General features: G+C 46.5%; 1 protein-coding gene across 2 annotated transcripts in view; it reads right to left on the bottom strand.

Moving 5' to 3' along the window:
- Positions 1 to 17,304, bottom strand: part of PTPRT (protein tyrosine phosphatase receptor type T) — a 1,083,394-nt gene that overhangs the window by 763,676 nt on the left and 302,414 nt on the right. For both annotated transcript variants that reach the window (XM_060122182.1, XM_060122183.1), the window contains exon 2: positions 13,011 to 13,136. In XM_060122182.1, the coding sequence (XP_059978165.1) occupies positions 13,011 to 13,136 (126 nt within the window). The remainder of the gene's footprint in view (positions 1 to 13,010; positions 13,137 to 17,304) is intronic.

The following is a 17,304-nucleotide window of genomic DNA, read 5'->3' as shown; positions in this document are numbered from 1 at the left end:
CATGTATATGTATAACTGATTCACTTTGTTATAAAGCAGAAACTAACACACCATTGTAAAGCAATTATACTCCAATAAAGATGTTTAAAAAAAAAAAGATGTGGTACATATATACAATGGAATATTACGCAGCCGTAAAGGAACAAAATAATACCATTTGCAGCAACATGGATGGAGCTAGAGACTGTCATACTGAATGAAGTAAGTCAGACACAGAAAGACAAATATCATATGATACCACTTACATGTGGAATCTAAAAGAAAAGAGTACAAATGAACTTACTTACAAAACAGAAGTAGAGTCACGGATGTAGAATACAAACTTATGGTCACCAGGGGATGGGGGGGAGGAATCAATGGGGAGATTGGGACTGACATATACACACTACTATATATAGAATAGATAACTAATAAGAGCCTACTGTATAGCACAGGGAGCTTCACTCAATACTCTGTAGTGGTCTGTATGGGAAAAGAGTCTTAAAAAAAAAAAGAGCGGATATATGAATATGTATAACTGATTCACTTTGCTGTACACCTGAAACTAACACAACACTGTAAATCAACTATACTCCAATAAAAATTTTTTAATTTAAAAATTTTTAAAAAAATAAAGTCAAATAAAAGCAAAACAAAAACTGTAGCTACACTACATAGGGTTGACATAAACGATGATGGAGAAAAGACATTTAAAATGCCTGGCATGTAATAAGTGCTTGATAAATGCTAGCTGTTATTATTATCAAAAGAGACATCCCTGTGGAGTACAGTTGGCCCAATAAAAATCTGATAATCTGGGGCAACACTGGACAACAGAAATATAATGTGAGCCACGTATGTAATTTTAAACTTTTGAGTAGCCACATTAAAAAGTAAAGGAAATGGATTAAATTAATTTTAATATTTTATCTAACCCAGCATATCTAAAATATACCGTTTCAACATGCAGTTGAAATTTTATATAAAAATTATAAAATTATATAAAAATTATAATTGAGATTTAAAAATTTTTTTCCTACTAAGTTTTTTTTTTTTTTTTTTTTTTTTTTGCGGTACGCGGGCCTCTCACTGCTGTGGCCTCTCCCGTTGCGGAGCACAGGCTCTGGACGCGCAGGCTCAGCGGCCATGGCTCAAGGGCCCAGCCGCTCCGCGGCATGTGGGATCTTCCCGGACCGGGGCACGAACCCATGTCCCCTGCATCGGCAGGCGGACTCTCAACCACTGCGCCACCAGGGAAGCCCCATACTAAGCTTTCGAAATATGGTGTGTATTTGACACATAAAGGACCAAGTGCTCCTTTCAAGTGCTCAGCAGCCACGTGTGGCTGGTGGCCACTGTACTGGACACTGCAGGTCTAGGACACTCCCAAATAGGACTATGATGTATTATTGGGTTTTCCAGATTACTGGACCTTATTTCATGGAGTCACACAGCCATCTTATTTCACCAAATTACCCCCCAAAACCACTGTGTTTATATTAAACTATAATTTCCTTTTCTTATCAAATCTCTCATAATATATATCTACAATTCAAATTATATACTATCATATTCCAAGCATAAAGAAAGACTGTTTCCTCATTAAAGACAAGGCAATCCACATATTCCAAAACAAGGTGTTCACTTAAAGGAGCCCCAGCCCCTGGAGCAGCTGCGCAGTCACATAAACAAACCAAGAAAACATCACGCACTGCTCCAGGCTGGCATCACCATGACCTTCCTCTCAGGTTGGCCCGGGAGTGGCTGAGGGAGAAGCAGCAGAAGACTGAGGATGCACCAGGGGAGTCAGCTTTGTGGTCCAGTGAGATGTCTCTGATGCCCGAGGCATCCGTGATGTTCCCTTGTGACAAACCACGCAGAACCACACGCAGGCTTGTCATGTCTGCGTTTAGGTGGACCCTGATGGGCTCAGTCGACTCAACCAGCCAGTAGGACAGTCAACCCTCAGTGACTAGACATAGGGCACCCCCCCCCACTCTCCCAGCGAGAAGACCCCACAAAAAAGTTTTCAGGCAACTTCCATATACACAATTTCCCACATGTAAATGAATTAGTCAAATGGTATCTAAATTAGTACTATGAGATCTAAGATATGATTTCATTACACCTCCGTATTTAAAATCACGTTTCATAAGATATTACCTTACAAATAGGTCGTGGTTCAGAGCCCAGACTCTGAAACCAAGTGCCTGGATTCAAATCTCAGCTCCTGGGCTTCCCTGGTGGCGCAGTGGTTGAGAGTCCGCCTGCCGATACAGGGGACACGGGTTCGTGCGCAGGTCCGGGAAGATCCCACGTGCCGCGGAGCGGCTGGGCCCGTGAGCCATGGCCGCTGAGCCTGCGCGTCCGGAGCCTGTGCTCCGCAACGGGAGAGACAGCAGCAGTGCGAGGCGCGCGTACCGCAAAAAAAAAAAAAAAAAAAAAAAGCAGGAGGGGGTAAATCTCAGCTCCTCTTTTTACTACTAGGTTTTGGGTATTTCCTCAACATTGTGGGCCTCAGTTTCCTCATGTGTAAAACATGGGTAAGCACAGTACCCAGCTCGCAGTGCCGCTGAAGTATGAAATGAGTTAAAAACACATAAAGCCCTTAGAACATCGTCCACTTAGTGGAATACATGGGTTCGTTAAAAAACAGCGGTTTGTCACCAGCTCATCCCACTTCTCCACACATGGTTCTTGCTAGCCTCATTCCCTTCTCCGTTACAAACGCCCTTTTCTGCCTGACCTCCGAGACCCCTGCAGATCTCATGGTTGGGGGGTATCCTCCACACTGCCACAGCGGCCTCCCCCTACTGCCGCAGACTCTCCCCCCCCCCCACCCCGCTCTTGCGATAATCCTTTCAAATAAAATCTCTCCTTACATAAGCCTGGAGACATTTGTTAATTTGACACCTGTTATCTAAAAGTACATGTGTTTCATAAACAACGAGTTAATGTATAGCACCGGGAACTATGTTCAATATCTTGTCATCACCTATAATGCAATAGAATCTGAAATAATATACATGTATAACTGAATCACTTTGCTCTACGCCAGAAAGTAACACAATATTGTAAATCAACTATACTTCAATTTTTTTTAAAAGTACGTGTTCCTCTGTACCTGGTAAACTAAAACAACCAAAATAACACAAAATTTTGCTCCAAAAAGTAGTGGTTTCTTATCCATTCCCATATATTATAGAAACTTTTATTCAAACTCGTCACATGTGCCATTGACATCTGGGTTTGTCATCAGAGGAAGCACTTTTTTTTTTTAACATTTTTATCGGAGTATAATTGCCTTACAATGGTGTGTTCGTTTCCGCTGTATAACAAAGTGAATCAGCTATATGTATATATATATATCCCCATATCCCCTTCCTCTTGCGTCTTCCTCCCACCCTCCCTATCCCACCCCTCTAGGTGACCACAAAGCACCAAGCTGATCTCCCTGTGCTATGAGGCTGCTTCCCACTAGCTATCTATTTTACATTTGGTAGTGTATATATGCCAGTGCCACTCTCTCACTTCGTCCCAGCTTCCCTTGCCCCTCCCCATCTGCGTCTTTATTCCTGTCCTGCCCCTAGGTTCATGAGAACCTTTTTTTTTTTTAGATTCCATATATGCGTGTTAGCATACTATATCTGTTTTTCTCTTTCTGACTTACTTCACTCTGTATGACAGACTCTAGGTCCATCCACCTCACACCCTGTTCAGCCTGATCTCATCTGATCTCGGAAGCTAAGCAGGGTCAGGCCTGGTTAGTACTTGGATGGGAGGAAGCACATTTTAAGTTGAATGGCGTGGGTCTATATCACGTTAATTCATTTACACCATTTGGATTCAATACTTTTTGAATCCAGGGGTGATGTCACAGAAAACTGAATGTCAAGGCAAGCATCTATGTGGGTATAGAACAGATGTGTTTTCCCATTTATCTGATCACTGCAAAGACCCCTTGTGGCTTCTCCAAGCCATCCTTAGCACCCATCATTATTTGGCCGTCTCCTCAAGAATAACACTACACCTGTCTTCAGTTCTCTTGCCTTTTTTTTCCTACCAATTCTGCTCATCCCTGTAAGCAGCCCACACTAGCACTGGCTGGGGTCACTGCAGGTTGATGCTGAGATGCTTTAGAAGAACTTTACTGAGAACCGTTTGGAGGCAGAGATCTTTCCTTTTACTTGAGCACTTGGGGTAGACTTTGGCTTTTATGTTTTGTTCTCCCATTGCCATTTCTTGGGTGTCAGTTCCATAAACCATGGGGCATCCATCCAATGGGATACCACGCAGCCCTGGAAGGTGAAAGCTAGATCTGAACACAGTGGTCTGAAAAGCGACCGATGACCCAGCTGTCTGGGAACCACGATCCTCCTCGTGACCTGCATTCTAAGGACGCACCAGAGAAAGGTGATTGCAGGAACCACAAAGTTGGAAGCCACACTGCCTACAGGCAAACCCTGGCTCCATCATAAGCTAACTATGAACTTGGGCAAGTCCTTCAAGTTTTGTGTGCCTCCAGTTCCCTAATTTGTAAAATGCAGATCATAATATCTGCATCGGAGGAGTAGGACAAGGATTAAATAAGCTACTATATTTAAAGTGTTTAGGAGAGTACCTGCCACACAGTAAGTACTATATAAATATCTCCTTCCTACCATTATTGTTACTATTACCGCATACATATATGCTCTCTGACTCCCTCCCTCCCTCCTTTCTTTTCTCCTTCCCCTCCCCCTCCCTGGCTCCCTCTCCCTCCCTGGCTCCCTCTCCCTTTCTCTCTCTCTCTCCCTCCCCCCACCCCAATACACATCAATTTGTCCATAGTGATATTCTGAGAGAACAAAGATGGGGGTGGAGGGCTTCCCTGATGGCGCAGTGGTTGAGAGTCCGCCTGCCGATGCAGGGGACACGGGTTCGTGCGCCGGTCCGGGAAGATCCCACATACGGGCCCGTGAACCATGGCCGCTGAGCCTGCGCGTCCGGAGCCTGTGCTCCGCAACGGGAGAGGCCACAACAGTGAGAGGCCCGCGTACCGCAAAAAAAAAAAAAAAAAAAAAAAAAAAAGATGGGGGTGGAGAGAATTAATTTATATGTGCAAACTCAGCATTTCTTTAAGAATGAATATATAATATTTTATCACTAAAGGGGAAAAAAAATGTATTGATCCCACAGTGACTAAATGGGAACATAAGAGCTTATAGCTTTAAGCCAATCAATACCATCAGGAGTGATGAAGGACACTTAGGGGCCTACGCTTCCAGATCATTTTAATGGAAGCACAACATTAAAGAAACAGTAGGTCAGATTTTAGACGAGTCACATTTCTCCACTGGAGAGCCTCTTACATGGGTTATAAGTCAATCTACACATCTGTGAGAGTAGATCAGGCCCCAGAGTGAAGAAGAGGTAATCCCTAGGGTCCCTTTATTTTCCCCAAGAATCAACTCTAGATCAGAAGAGCCCTGACCAGCCAGTCCCCAGCCTCGTCAAGCTGAAGGGAGGCACTCAGGATGTGAGAGCCACAGATGGCCCGTGTCCTGTGAAAATGCCAAAGAAAGAAGCCGCCTCTCCGGGTTCTCCCCCGTTTCCAGACATCATTTCTCTCTTGACTTTCCTAATACTAATAATCCTAATGGCAATTCAGTCCACATACGGACCAACTGCCCTGTTCTAAGCCCCACGCAGGGCCCAAGGAATTCAGCAATGAGAGGCGGCCCATGCCCTCAAGTGGCTCACAGCCTCAGTGATGAATCAGAGAAAACGTGTCATAAACTCAGCCACAGAAGCACAGAGCAGTCAGGGAAAGCCCCCTGGAGGAGGTGACATCCTCTATCAATAAAAAGAAGGGGAACAGGAGGTACCCTCGAGCCAGAGGCATGATGGGGTGGCCTTCAGGGTTTGTGGTTGAAAACAAGAAAAAACGATGACGATCTGTCTCAAAACTAGGAATGTTCTGGAAGAATATTGGGAAACTCATCATGAAGAGAGAGCTGGAGGACAGCTTGAAAAAGAACAGAAACTAAGGTAGTTCCGGGGGACCAAGAAACAGGCAGTTGAGTGACCTCTTTTAGGACAACCTCTTGTGGTACAGATGCCACCCCTCCGCTGGACACACCTGCTACACAAGCCTCTGGCTGCTGACTCACCCCCCACCCCCAGATGATAAGTCCTGGGCAGGAGGGTCTAACTGGCTGGGTCCAGGTCACATGTCCAGCCACGCCCAGGCTGCTGGGGGTGGTAAGTATCTGGCAATTTCACATGGCGGCAAGCTCCACACTCCACCAAGATCCCACACAATGAGAGAGTCCCCAAATCAAGAAGCAGGGTTGGAGGCTGGACTCCCAAAACAAAAGCATGAAGGCTTCTCTCCTGTGATTATGTAGAAGGGGAAAGGTAAGAGGAGAGGGGGACGAGGCTGGAGATAGATGCTGGCGTCGTATCAGGAGAATGTTCAATTATTAATAAGAGCAGGTCATTTAACAAGCATTCACCGCTACCTCTTACATCCCAGGCACTGGAGTTACGTGCAGATAAGATGGGGTCCCAGCCTGTAAGGAGAACCGAAGTAGCTCAGCACACAGACTGTGAAGAGGCTGGCTTCTCTTCTAGTTGGCACTGGAGAGCCCATCCTGCTTTGTACAGCTGACGTCCACCTTGCCTGGTCAGCGCTTGGACTGCTCTGATTGATTACTATTTAGAACATAACTCCTGCTCATCCCCAGAAGGTCTCCGTCCACTGTGCTAAGAGCCATAACGCAGTGCACTCAGGGGACCATCACCGGTTCCTGACTTGTGTTTAGGGCTTCAGAATTCACAGAGCGTTTTCCCAATATTGACTCACGGGCAAATTTCCAGGATTCCATGTTTGACATGTGAATGATATTCTTCTTCCAGATCTCAAAAATAAACATAACCACTCTGTGTTCGGTACACAAGGGAGTACAGAACTACAGAAAAATATGTAAAGCAAATTTGGTAACTTCTGTTGGAGAGGAGCACAGAGATCTATGTAAAAGAACAGTCACTGCAATGTGACCGAGGACTCAGTGGAAGGAACTTAAACATGCAACAACGTGGTGGTTAAACAAACCATAGAACAGTCACTGGAATGGAAAACTATGAAGCCTTTGCAAAGCATGCTTTTGAGGAATACATAATGCCATGGGAAAATTCTTAAAAATAGCACTAAATAGAAAAATAGATATTTATGTAAGTTCGTGTGCACATATGACTTTTGTTCTTTATCGCAATCCCTACGTGCATATTCTCTACAATGAATATGCATTATTTTTGCCATCGTAAATCATGACTGTAAGAAATAACTTTAAAAGATGTTTAGTTGACGGCAGCACCACGTATACAATATATATTTCTCTATCCTGGGGGTTGAAGCCTGGCTCCTTTCATATGTAATTTCTCTCTCTCTGGGGCTTGGTTTTCTCAAAAATAAAGAGGAGACAGTATCTCTGAACTTACGGGATGGTGGCACGTTAGATGAAATGTGTAGGAAAATGCCTAACCCCATGCTTGGTTAGAGTGATCACACAGTAAATGCCAGTTCTCTTAAAAGAAAGCGAAAGCTCCAATACTGACAGCACGCTGGTGTGAGTTCTAATGTAGAAAAGGTGACGGGGTCAGGGTACTGATGTGTAATTGACCCAGCAATCGTTTCCCAGGGCTGCCGTAACAAATTACCACAAACTGGGTGGCTTAAGACAACAGAAACTTGTTCTTTCACAGTTCTGGAGTCCAGGAGTCTGAAACCAAAGCGTTGGCAGGGAATTACACCCCCGCAAAGGCTCTAGGAAGGATCCTTCCTTGCCTCTTCTGGTTTCTGGCGTCTGCTGGCAATCCTTGGCTTTTCTTGGCATGTAAACGCATCGCTCCAATCTCTGCCTCTGGCTTCACATGGTTCTTTTCCCCTGTGTGTCTGTGTGTCGCTTCTCCGCCACCAGTAACACCCTATGAGGGCTCGAGATAACCAGCCTGACCTCGTCTTTGCCCGATTATATCAGCAAAGACCCTATTTCCAAATACAATCATATTCACAGGTGCCAAGACCAGGACCTTCACTTATCTCTTTGCAGGACAAATTTCAACCCATAACAGACCCCAACCTTCTCTCTACACATATCAGCAGTTAGAGCAAAGCAGAAACACGCGGCTGAGGGGCCAGTGGCATGAAGGAAAAGCCAGCACCGTTCTGGATCTGTGCCTGCTTCCATGGCAGGCTGATTGGCGGAAATATTCCCGTCTGTACGTGTATATGTTTACTCTGGATTTTTCCCAACACCTGCCCTTTCCAATCAGGTGACTAACTGGGCTCTTTGTATTTCTCTGCTCTAGAGATCTGTACAGGATGGAGAGAAGAAGCTGCTTGAAGTCAAGGGTTCCTTCTTTCGTTCTTTGTTTTTTTTTTTTTAAAGGTCTAAACTTACTAAACAGATGATACTGTGAGTCCCAGAAGGGCTGGCCTAACATGGGTGTGGTTTTGAAGGCTAGGAAGGAGAGGGGAGAAGTTCCTACACTGGGAAGAGGAAAGGAATGGATTTGTTTGACCCAAACTGCTGGATGACAGTACTCGTGGAGGGAACAGACCCCAAAAGGGATGCTGGGTGATGCACCTGGGCTGGCTCAACTCAGGAGAAGGGCTCCAAGCCTCGGGAAGAAGCAGCAGAATTATTAGCCCCAAAGGGACCACAAGGAATGTGACAGTGGGCTTCTCAGAGGAAACCACAATGACCTGCTTAAGTCCCAGGACGTCAGTAAAGCCCTAGGGAAAGGGGAGGCCCAATAAAGGCTACGATATAATGGCTCACGCCCTCGAGGCTCAGGGTTGATGTAAATGCCTCAGTTCTTGTGCACTTGGGTTTGCAGCTTGAGGTTCAGTCTGACACTTAATGTCCTACAAGCACCAGAAGGAAAAAGAGAAGTAAACGTCCCAGCCCCACTTCCTCTGGCTTCAATCCCTCTAAAAGAACACTGACAGCACTTCCATCTCCCCTCAGCAGCCCCACTGACCCTCCTGCTGGGCCCTGGGCTGGACCTCAGGGTGGGCATGTGGACACTCATGCCAAGGTTGGAGAAGGCAGAGCTGAGAACCAGTGGCAGCTCCAGTTAGTTCCCTGGGCGAGATGGAGGCTTAGGGAAAGGGTCTGTGGGCGCAGTAACCCCCATCCTCTGCGACAGCCCCAGTAAAGATGAGGTGGGGGCAAAACCAGGGCTGAAGCCTGGAATGTTAGCCTGAGGGCTCTTCCCATGGAGAGGGGTGAGGAAAAAGAGTGGGATGAGGGGCTGTGTCTAGCACTGAATTAACAGACTCAAGATGGAAGAGGTGTTCTCCCTCGGGGTAGCAATGTATCCTGGGTATGAAAAAGGGGCAAGGTTCCAAGGTGGACTTAGACTTACAGTCCCAGAGACTGTAAGAACCAGGAAAGAACTTAAGAGAACCAGCACTGATGAAGCCCTACTATGTGCAGACACGTCACACTCACACAGGCATCAGCCCGTTTAACTCTCACAGTGGTTCCCACACTAATGATGAAGAAACTGAGGCAGAGGGATTAACGCCCAGGGTCAGTCAGCTATGGTGCAGGATTGGAATAAGCTGGCCTGTAACAAGTCGATGACAAGGACTTTGAAAGCGAAGAACAGGACGCTATGAGTGAGAACATCGAGGGAGTCTTTAATTAGACAGAACAGTGAGGCACATCTCCCTGAGAAGGAGTGATGCTGAGACCTGACAAAACCAGGCAACTGAAGAGTAGAGAAAACGACTGCAGCGAGAGGGTACGGCACGTGCAAAGGTCCTGAGCCAGGAAAGACTCGGACATGCCCAGGGAACTGAAACATGACCAGTGTGTCTGGAACATTTTGAGAGAGGAGAAAAGGGGCTCAGAGAAGACACCAGATCATGCAGGACCTTGCAGGCCGTGGTGAGGAGTTTAGGGTTCATCCTTTGGACCAGGGGAAGTGCCCAAAGGGCAGAGGCTGACTGACCCAGAGCCTAGCACTGAGCCTGACACATGGGAGGGGCTCAGTGAAAGGTTGTGGGACATATGAATACATAGAGCCACACTAGATTTCCAAAAGGATGGAAACTGCTGGCTTTACAGAAGGAAGAGGAAGATTTCAGCCTTTGCCCATGAGAAGAACAAACAATTTCACCTAATCCAAATTCCCTTTCATGGCTCTCTGCCTAAGAAGCACACGGAGCTGCTGCAATCCACAGGTGCATCACAACAGAATAACTTCAGTAATTATCATCAAATGCCTCTATTTAGAAAAGCTCAGAAGATTGTATTAGTCCACTCCAATATTTATGAAATGCCACTGTGCCATAATAAGGGTCTGAGAAAATTAAGATTAGGAGCAAGGGTTGCTCCTTCCAAGAGCGAAAGTGGCATGGTGGGAAAAGTAGCGATGTCACGTGGCTGCCGGGAACCTTGGTTTTCTGATCTGTATAATGGAAGGATGGCAGCAAAGATTTAAAATGTGCTCTAATAAAGGGCCCAAAGGCATTTAATAACATTTATCAGACATTTCTTCATTAAAGAAACACTTGATAAAGACTATTTGCCCATTCATCCATCCAACAAAATGGTATTTCGTACATACTGTGTGTGACGCACTGAATGAAGCAGTAAAGATAGTCCAGGAAAAAGACTGCCGTGGTCCTTGTTCCCATAGAACTTCCCATCTGGCGATACAGTGTACACTGAACAAGTAACATCAGTGATGCTCAGGTGCTCCTGAGGAAAAGAGCAGGGTGCCATGGGGGACATTTACAGAGAGAGCAGACCCAGACTGGAGCATCTGGGGAGCACCGGCCTAAGGAAGAGATGCAAGAGCTGAGATACGAAGGGGAAGTACAAGAGAACGGGGTGGAGGTGAAAGTTCTACGGAGAGTGCCAGTCTCGCGTGAGTTCCTGAGGCAGGAAAGGGTCTGGAGCATTCTGGCAACTGAGACAAGCCAGTGTGAAGCGAACACGGAGGGGGACTGGGATGTGGGAGGCTGGACCCCTCGGAGGCTACAGCAGGGCATTGGTCTCCTCTCTCAGAGCCAGAGGAAAGCCTCCAAAAGATTCTAGGCAGAAGCTGGGAGAGAGAACGATAATGATAATGAAAGGGAGAGATAATGTGAACGGGCCTACGTTCTAGAACAATCTCTGGCTTCTGTGCAGAGTGGGTAAAAGTCAGGAGAGGAAGCCGAGAAGTCTGCGTGAAAGGCTTCCAGTGACCCAGGCGAGAGGAGATGGCGCGTGGCACCGGGGCAGGGGCGGCAGAGATAGAGAGACGTGAGCAGACCTGCGATGGGCTCAGGAGGTAAAGGGGCGGGACGGAGTGATTGACAGGGAGAGGGGAGAGGAGAGAGGTCAGAGAGAAGTGTGACCCCTGGGTTTCTGAATCAGCACCAGAGTGAGGAAGTGGCCTTTTGAGACAAGGAGCATTAGAGCTTGAGTAGATGGAGATGAATCAGGACTTCAGTTTGGGAGATGTTGAGTTTGGAGAGTCTGCATGACCCCACAGGGCATCCAGTGGGCTACAGATGAGCCAAAAGAGCCTATGTGTGCGTGCAAATACACACACACCACGCACACACACACACCACGCACACACAGGCACTGTAAGATCTGAATTTATTTGGCCAACATCAAAGCTGGCCACACAGAGAACAGCAGATGCGGTAGGTAGCCTTCAGCAGAGGTGCACTGCACGCCTGGGGTTTCCAATGGAAAAAGTGATTCTATCACGTAAACCAAGACATTTTTGAAAGTAAAGTCAGCATTTTAAAAAAACTACGATGGGACAACAGGCATAGAGGTTGTCCCATGGTCACCTTACTAATGGGCACGTGTAGCGGTTGATGACTCTGCACACTCACGTCAAGCACGATCCTACCAGATCTGAAAAGCTCAATTTCGTACCATGTCGCAGCTTTACGGTACCTGGGGCTTGTGTCTATACTCGGGAGAAGCGTACACAAACAACGGATGCCCTTAATAGGAACTAGATAGAGCCATCCAGTAGCTTCCTGCTTTGGGGCCAAACTCAGAGTCAATAACGTCACACGGGCCACACCCTCACCTAGACATCTCTGAGCATCTCTCTCCGGCTTAATGACATCCTGGCAAAGCTGTGTCTCAGAGCAGCTGGGAGGACAAGGCGTCCGGGCAGTGGGCTGTGTACACGAGTTCATAAGAGAGGTCTGACGGCAACTGAAGTCATGGGGAGAGCTGAGGCCATCCGTGGTGTGATGGTTAATTTTGTGTGTCAACTTGACTGGGCTAAGGGATGCCCAAATAGCTGGTATTTATAGCTGGCATTATTTCTGGGTGTGTCTATGAGGGTGTTTCCAGACTTGATTAGCATTTGAACTGGAGAATTGAATAAAGCAAACAGTACTCCCCAATGTGGGTGGGCGTCATCCAATCCTCTGAAAGGCCAAACAGAACAGAAAGGCACCTCCTCCAGGTGTATCTCCCCTAGAATACATTGGCTGTGACTCTCATAGGCCTACATCACGCAGGTATTCATCAGGAATGTATATTAGGCCTTCAGTCCCACTGGTGAAGGATAAACTTGGCATTCAGAATGTCGGGACAACAACTTTATGTGTAATATTTGGACTGTAGCGGTTCCCTTACATATATACAAGCTATGTCTGTGTGGCCCAGAAGGAAAACAATGACCTCAAATTCTTGAGAAGCTTTCTTCCCCCCAAATCCCACCACTATCAGCCTCCCAGACAAAACTCAGTGATGCCCCACTGGTAGCTAAAGCTTAGAATCTCAAAGCTAAAAGAAATCCTAAAATGTCCTGAATCCAGATGACATATGACTTCGTCCACATGCTTAAGAATTCACTCAGCCTTGGTATGCATACCTCTGGGGATGGGGAACTTATTACCAACAAAGTTATCTACTGCCCTCCCCAACAGCTTGATCCAGAAGGAAGTTCTTCCCCATGAGTCATCGTAAAAGCTACCACCCCCAACAGAGCCTCAAACACAGTTGGTCACGTACCTGTAGGCACCGCCGGGTCCAACATTGGTTTCTCCCACGTGTTAATCTGCTCCCAGGTAAACCCATTGGTCCCCAGGGCCACGCTGTAACCACAGTTGCTGTAGTGGTCATCAAAGGAACAGCCACCTGCAGACAAAAGAGACGTGAGTAAATATACCCTTGTGTCTGGGGCTTGGTTCGTTACCCCCGTCTCATCAGCTCTTCATTTACAGCTTTGAATTTTAAACTCTGGAGGAGATTTTTTTCAGGCAAGCAAATTGGATTTTTATATTTTCTTTGGCGCTCTCAAGAAAGACATTGGCATCTGCAGGCCCCCTATTTAAAAAAGTTAATAAGGCTAGTTACATTGATTTCAATCTTCCTTCCTGAGAAAGTAAACAGCAATGTCTCATTCTCAGCAGGAAAAATGAATGCCAGGGCATGCCTCTGTAATTGCTTCCTCCAACATGGAGAGATGCTGCAAGGCTGCAGAGCAAGCACTAGCTTCAGAGTCTTGAAAAACTAGACACGAATCTCAGCTTTGCAGAGCTGGGTCAGCTTGGACCAGATGCTCCGCCATCTGTGTCTCAGTTTCCTCACCTGGAATATGGAGGGAAAGATCCACTTGACAGAAATATCAGGAGGATTAAATGGAAAAACATACAAAAACTGGCACAGAATAAATTCTCAACACCCACCTCCTTCCCTATAAAAGAAGTTTTCGTGGAGTAAAAATCAAATGTGTAGAGAATTAGACAATCATGCACCTGGAAGATAATACAGTCAAGGCTGACAGTATTTAAAGCTTCTCCCTAAAAGTCCAAGCCATCCATCACCCACCACTTTGCAATGAGTTGTGTAAGCTGGATTTTGCTGAGCATATGCTATGGGCTCAAAGTCCCCTCCAGGTGACATTAAGGGAGATGTGTGGTATGGAATTGGGGCTCCAACTAGGAAATGCTGGTCTCTCCAGAGAAGCAGGAGGTGACTATATGCTGGAAGGGGAAGGGGAAGAGGAAGAGGAGAACTAATCAGAGCTTTAAAGTTCAGGAGTGTCTCCATGAGCACAGAGCAAGAGGCAGAGTACTCTGGGGTGAGCTGGCAGGACGCACAGAGGAACAGAGAAAGCACCAGGACCGCGTTTCACACGCGGGTCCATAGTCCCACTGCCCTTTCTTGTCTCCTTACTGCTCAGACCTCATCACATCACAATCTCCCTCCCCTAAACAACCATTGGTTCCCCTATCACACATCCAAACCACATCCATGGTTCTGCTCCACGTACAGAAACCATCCCTTGCTAGCCCCTTCCTGTGTCTGCAGCCTCATGTAATATCGCACCATTGTCTCCATTAGCAACAAAGGACAAAATCCCTTCTCTACCCCCAGACCTGGGATTTCCTCTGCTTAGTGCTGGTGGAAGGCCTGTTGACAGATCTGATACACACTGCTAAAGTAAACCTATGATGGCAAAGCTCTCTCCACTTCCTTTCTTGCAGAGTATGGAAACCCAGAAGAGTTGGGCTGGGCAAAGGAGAGCTGGACCTGTTTTGGTAGTGCAAGGGTTGGGGCTTGAGTTGAGAGAATTAAATAGCTTTGCACTAAAAAGCAACAGGAATTTGCAGTATAGACACCTAAAGAGAGAGGGAAGGAGAGGGAGAGAGAGAGATCCAAGAAACACATTGTAAAGCAGACACCTACAGAAGGTGAAAGCCAATGAGAAATCTCCTGTGATGCGAAATGGCTGATGAACTGGTAGAAACTAAAATTTCTGTTTACTTTCATTGATTCATTCTTTCATTCACAATTATTTAATTGAGCTCTTAGGGTAGATCCAGGAGAGTACAAGGTGCTATCTATACAGTGGTTTACAAAGAGGCATGCTATCACTAGCATGAGTGAGGCAGACAGACAGTAAACAGGCAAACTAGTAAGTAACTCTGCATTTCTGTATGTGCTATGAAGGATGCGGTTGGGGTGACTGAGAGGACCCCTAGGCTGATGTGGTCCAGGAAGCCTTTCTGACCATGAATTGGAGACAGTTCCCTGTCCTATGATGTAACGTCCCTCCACTACATCCAACTCCACACTGAGAGCTGGCGACATACAACAGCCCCGTGTCACTGGTGCTTCGGGAAACAAAGGGAAGAAGGGCAATGCCCAGTGTGGATGGACAAGGGTCAACAGACAAGGATGGAAGTCCCAAGTGTCAGAGGCAAGAGACAAGAGGAAAGGTCAGGGGAAGAAAGCAGAGGAGACTTCATCCCGGATAGAGTGGACAAGGGAGACCTCTGAAAGGCAAGGACAGAGGCAATCAACCAGCTTCCACTAGACAGTGAGCTTCAGAATGGCTGGGAACGGCAGTGGCACAGAGGATGGGCTTAAGAAATATCCATTGATTGAAAGAACCATAAATGTGAATGCGATGCCAGACAGAGACCAAACTACGTTCCAGTAACAGTGAGCCCACAGCGGTCCCCAAGCTCCACCTGCTCTTCCCATTCTCATACTTACTTATCACTTCTAATACCTAGAAAGCTTCTTCCCCATATTGCCTGCCTGAAAATTCCAAACTATATCCTCCCCCAAATCACTTCCTCTATAGACCTTCTCTGACCAGAACAGCACAGTGAATGCCACAGAGACGAAAACACAACACACTCCATTTAAAATTTAGAAAATAGTAGTAGCAGCAACAGTTCCAATTGCTCAGAGGGCCACCCTCCCATCCTTACACCACCGCTGCCTCACTGGAGCCTATCTCCCAGCCTGTGGAAGACGAACCAACCACGTCAAAGCCACTGACAACATCCAGATCCCGATGTGCTGGAATTGGCAAGCGAGCGGAGCCTGCAGCATCTCAAGTGTTCACGGGCAGAACTGACAAATCGTCCTAAACTGAGATAGCATCCAGGGCTACAGAAAGAAAGCATGGCCAAGATGACGCTAGGTGCATGGCCAACTGTTGAGGTCTTCTCTCTTGGGCACACAAGAACTCTGTATTTTCAGGCCACCTTGCATCTGGGGAAAACCATGTGGTAAACCTTGGAAATGTGTAATAAAGTGATACCATGTGCAAGACTAGCCCCTCCAAAATAATCTCTTACTAGCAATCCTTCTCACCCCACTGTGAAGACCTTCAAAGGTGTACTTGAAGGCAATGCCATCAAAGGAAGAAAGATGTCTAGATCCTTGAGACATTCATTGGAGGTGTGTCAGCCAGACAGTCGCCTGACCGGTAATACTGTCATTGAACATAACAGGAGCAAAATGCCGACTTTTCTAGTCTTAATATGCCACTGACATCTTAGGGCTTAGTTATTACCATAGCAGAGCCTTGCACATCCTGACTAATATAAGAAGCGTGCTCTTATATTAGCATTTGCTCCATGTCAGGCAATAAACTAGGCACTGATTATAGACACTGTCACCTCGCAACTTTGTGAAGTAGATTTTTATCCCTACTTAAGTATAAGGTAATTGATGCATTAAAGGGTTAAACGACCTGCTCAGGTAACACGGAAGGAAAGTGTCAGAGGCAAGTGTAAATCTATGGTGACCTAACCACAGAACCCATGCTCTTTCTAATAGACCAGAGAAAGAATGTATTCCCCAGAAACCAAGGACCAAGCCTTTCACTTACAAGGTGATGAGAGGGGGTTAGGAAGATAAAGTGCTTCCAAGGTGGTTGTGTCTTTCCCATTTGAATTCATTACCCTGCTTATTATCCTAGAAACATTTAATGACGTTTTTTGTTTTTTGTTTTTTACAGGTCTGTGCAGGGGCACAGGATTGACAGATATGATTCTTACCCTCACAAGGTTTGCAGAGGACAGGGAAAGATAACCACACAAACATACACTTGAGGGTGTGATGCAAAACACACTTTTACAGAGATATGTCGAAGCTCAAAGGAAAAATTATTAATAAATTTTACTTAATGGTCTAATTAATCCAATTCTCAGCTGTGTTCTAGACAAGATTTAGGAGGGCTCAGTTATACCTCTGGGCATCCCAACTTACAGATCCCAAGCAAGGTCATATCAATCATTTGCCCCTAGTCTCCTGGATCAGGTCAGTCGTCCACCCCTCACCTCCCTTCCTCCACCCAACGGTAGATGGCCTGCTCAGCTGCCCCCGAGCTGAGTGCTGGCAGGTCCTGGCCCTCTACGGGGTAGGGACCCCTCTCCTCTTCACAGCCACCCCCGGGCACCTCACTGCCTCCACCTGCGAAGCTCTGGTGACCACTTCAACTTGCAGCCACTGAGCCAATGTCTTTCCCACAGTCTGTTCTTTGATACTGGGGTCCCACAGC

This window comes from Lagenorhynchus albirostris, chromosome 15, assembly GCF_949774975.1.
Source record: "Lagenorhynchus albirostris chromosome 15, mLagAlb1.1, whole genome shotgun sequence".
Classification (NCBI taxonomy): Eukaryota; Metazoa; Chordata; class Mammalia; order Artiodactyla; family Delphinidae; genus Lagenorhynchus; species Lagenorhynchus albirostris.
The sequence above is the reverse complement of the archived record's forward strand: the minus strand, read 5'-3'. Positions and strand labels throughout refer to the sequence as shown.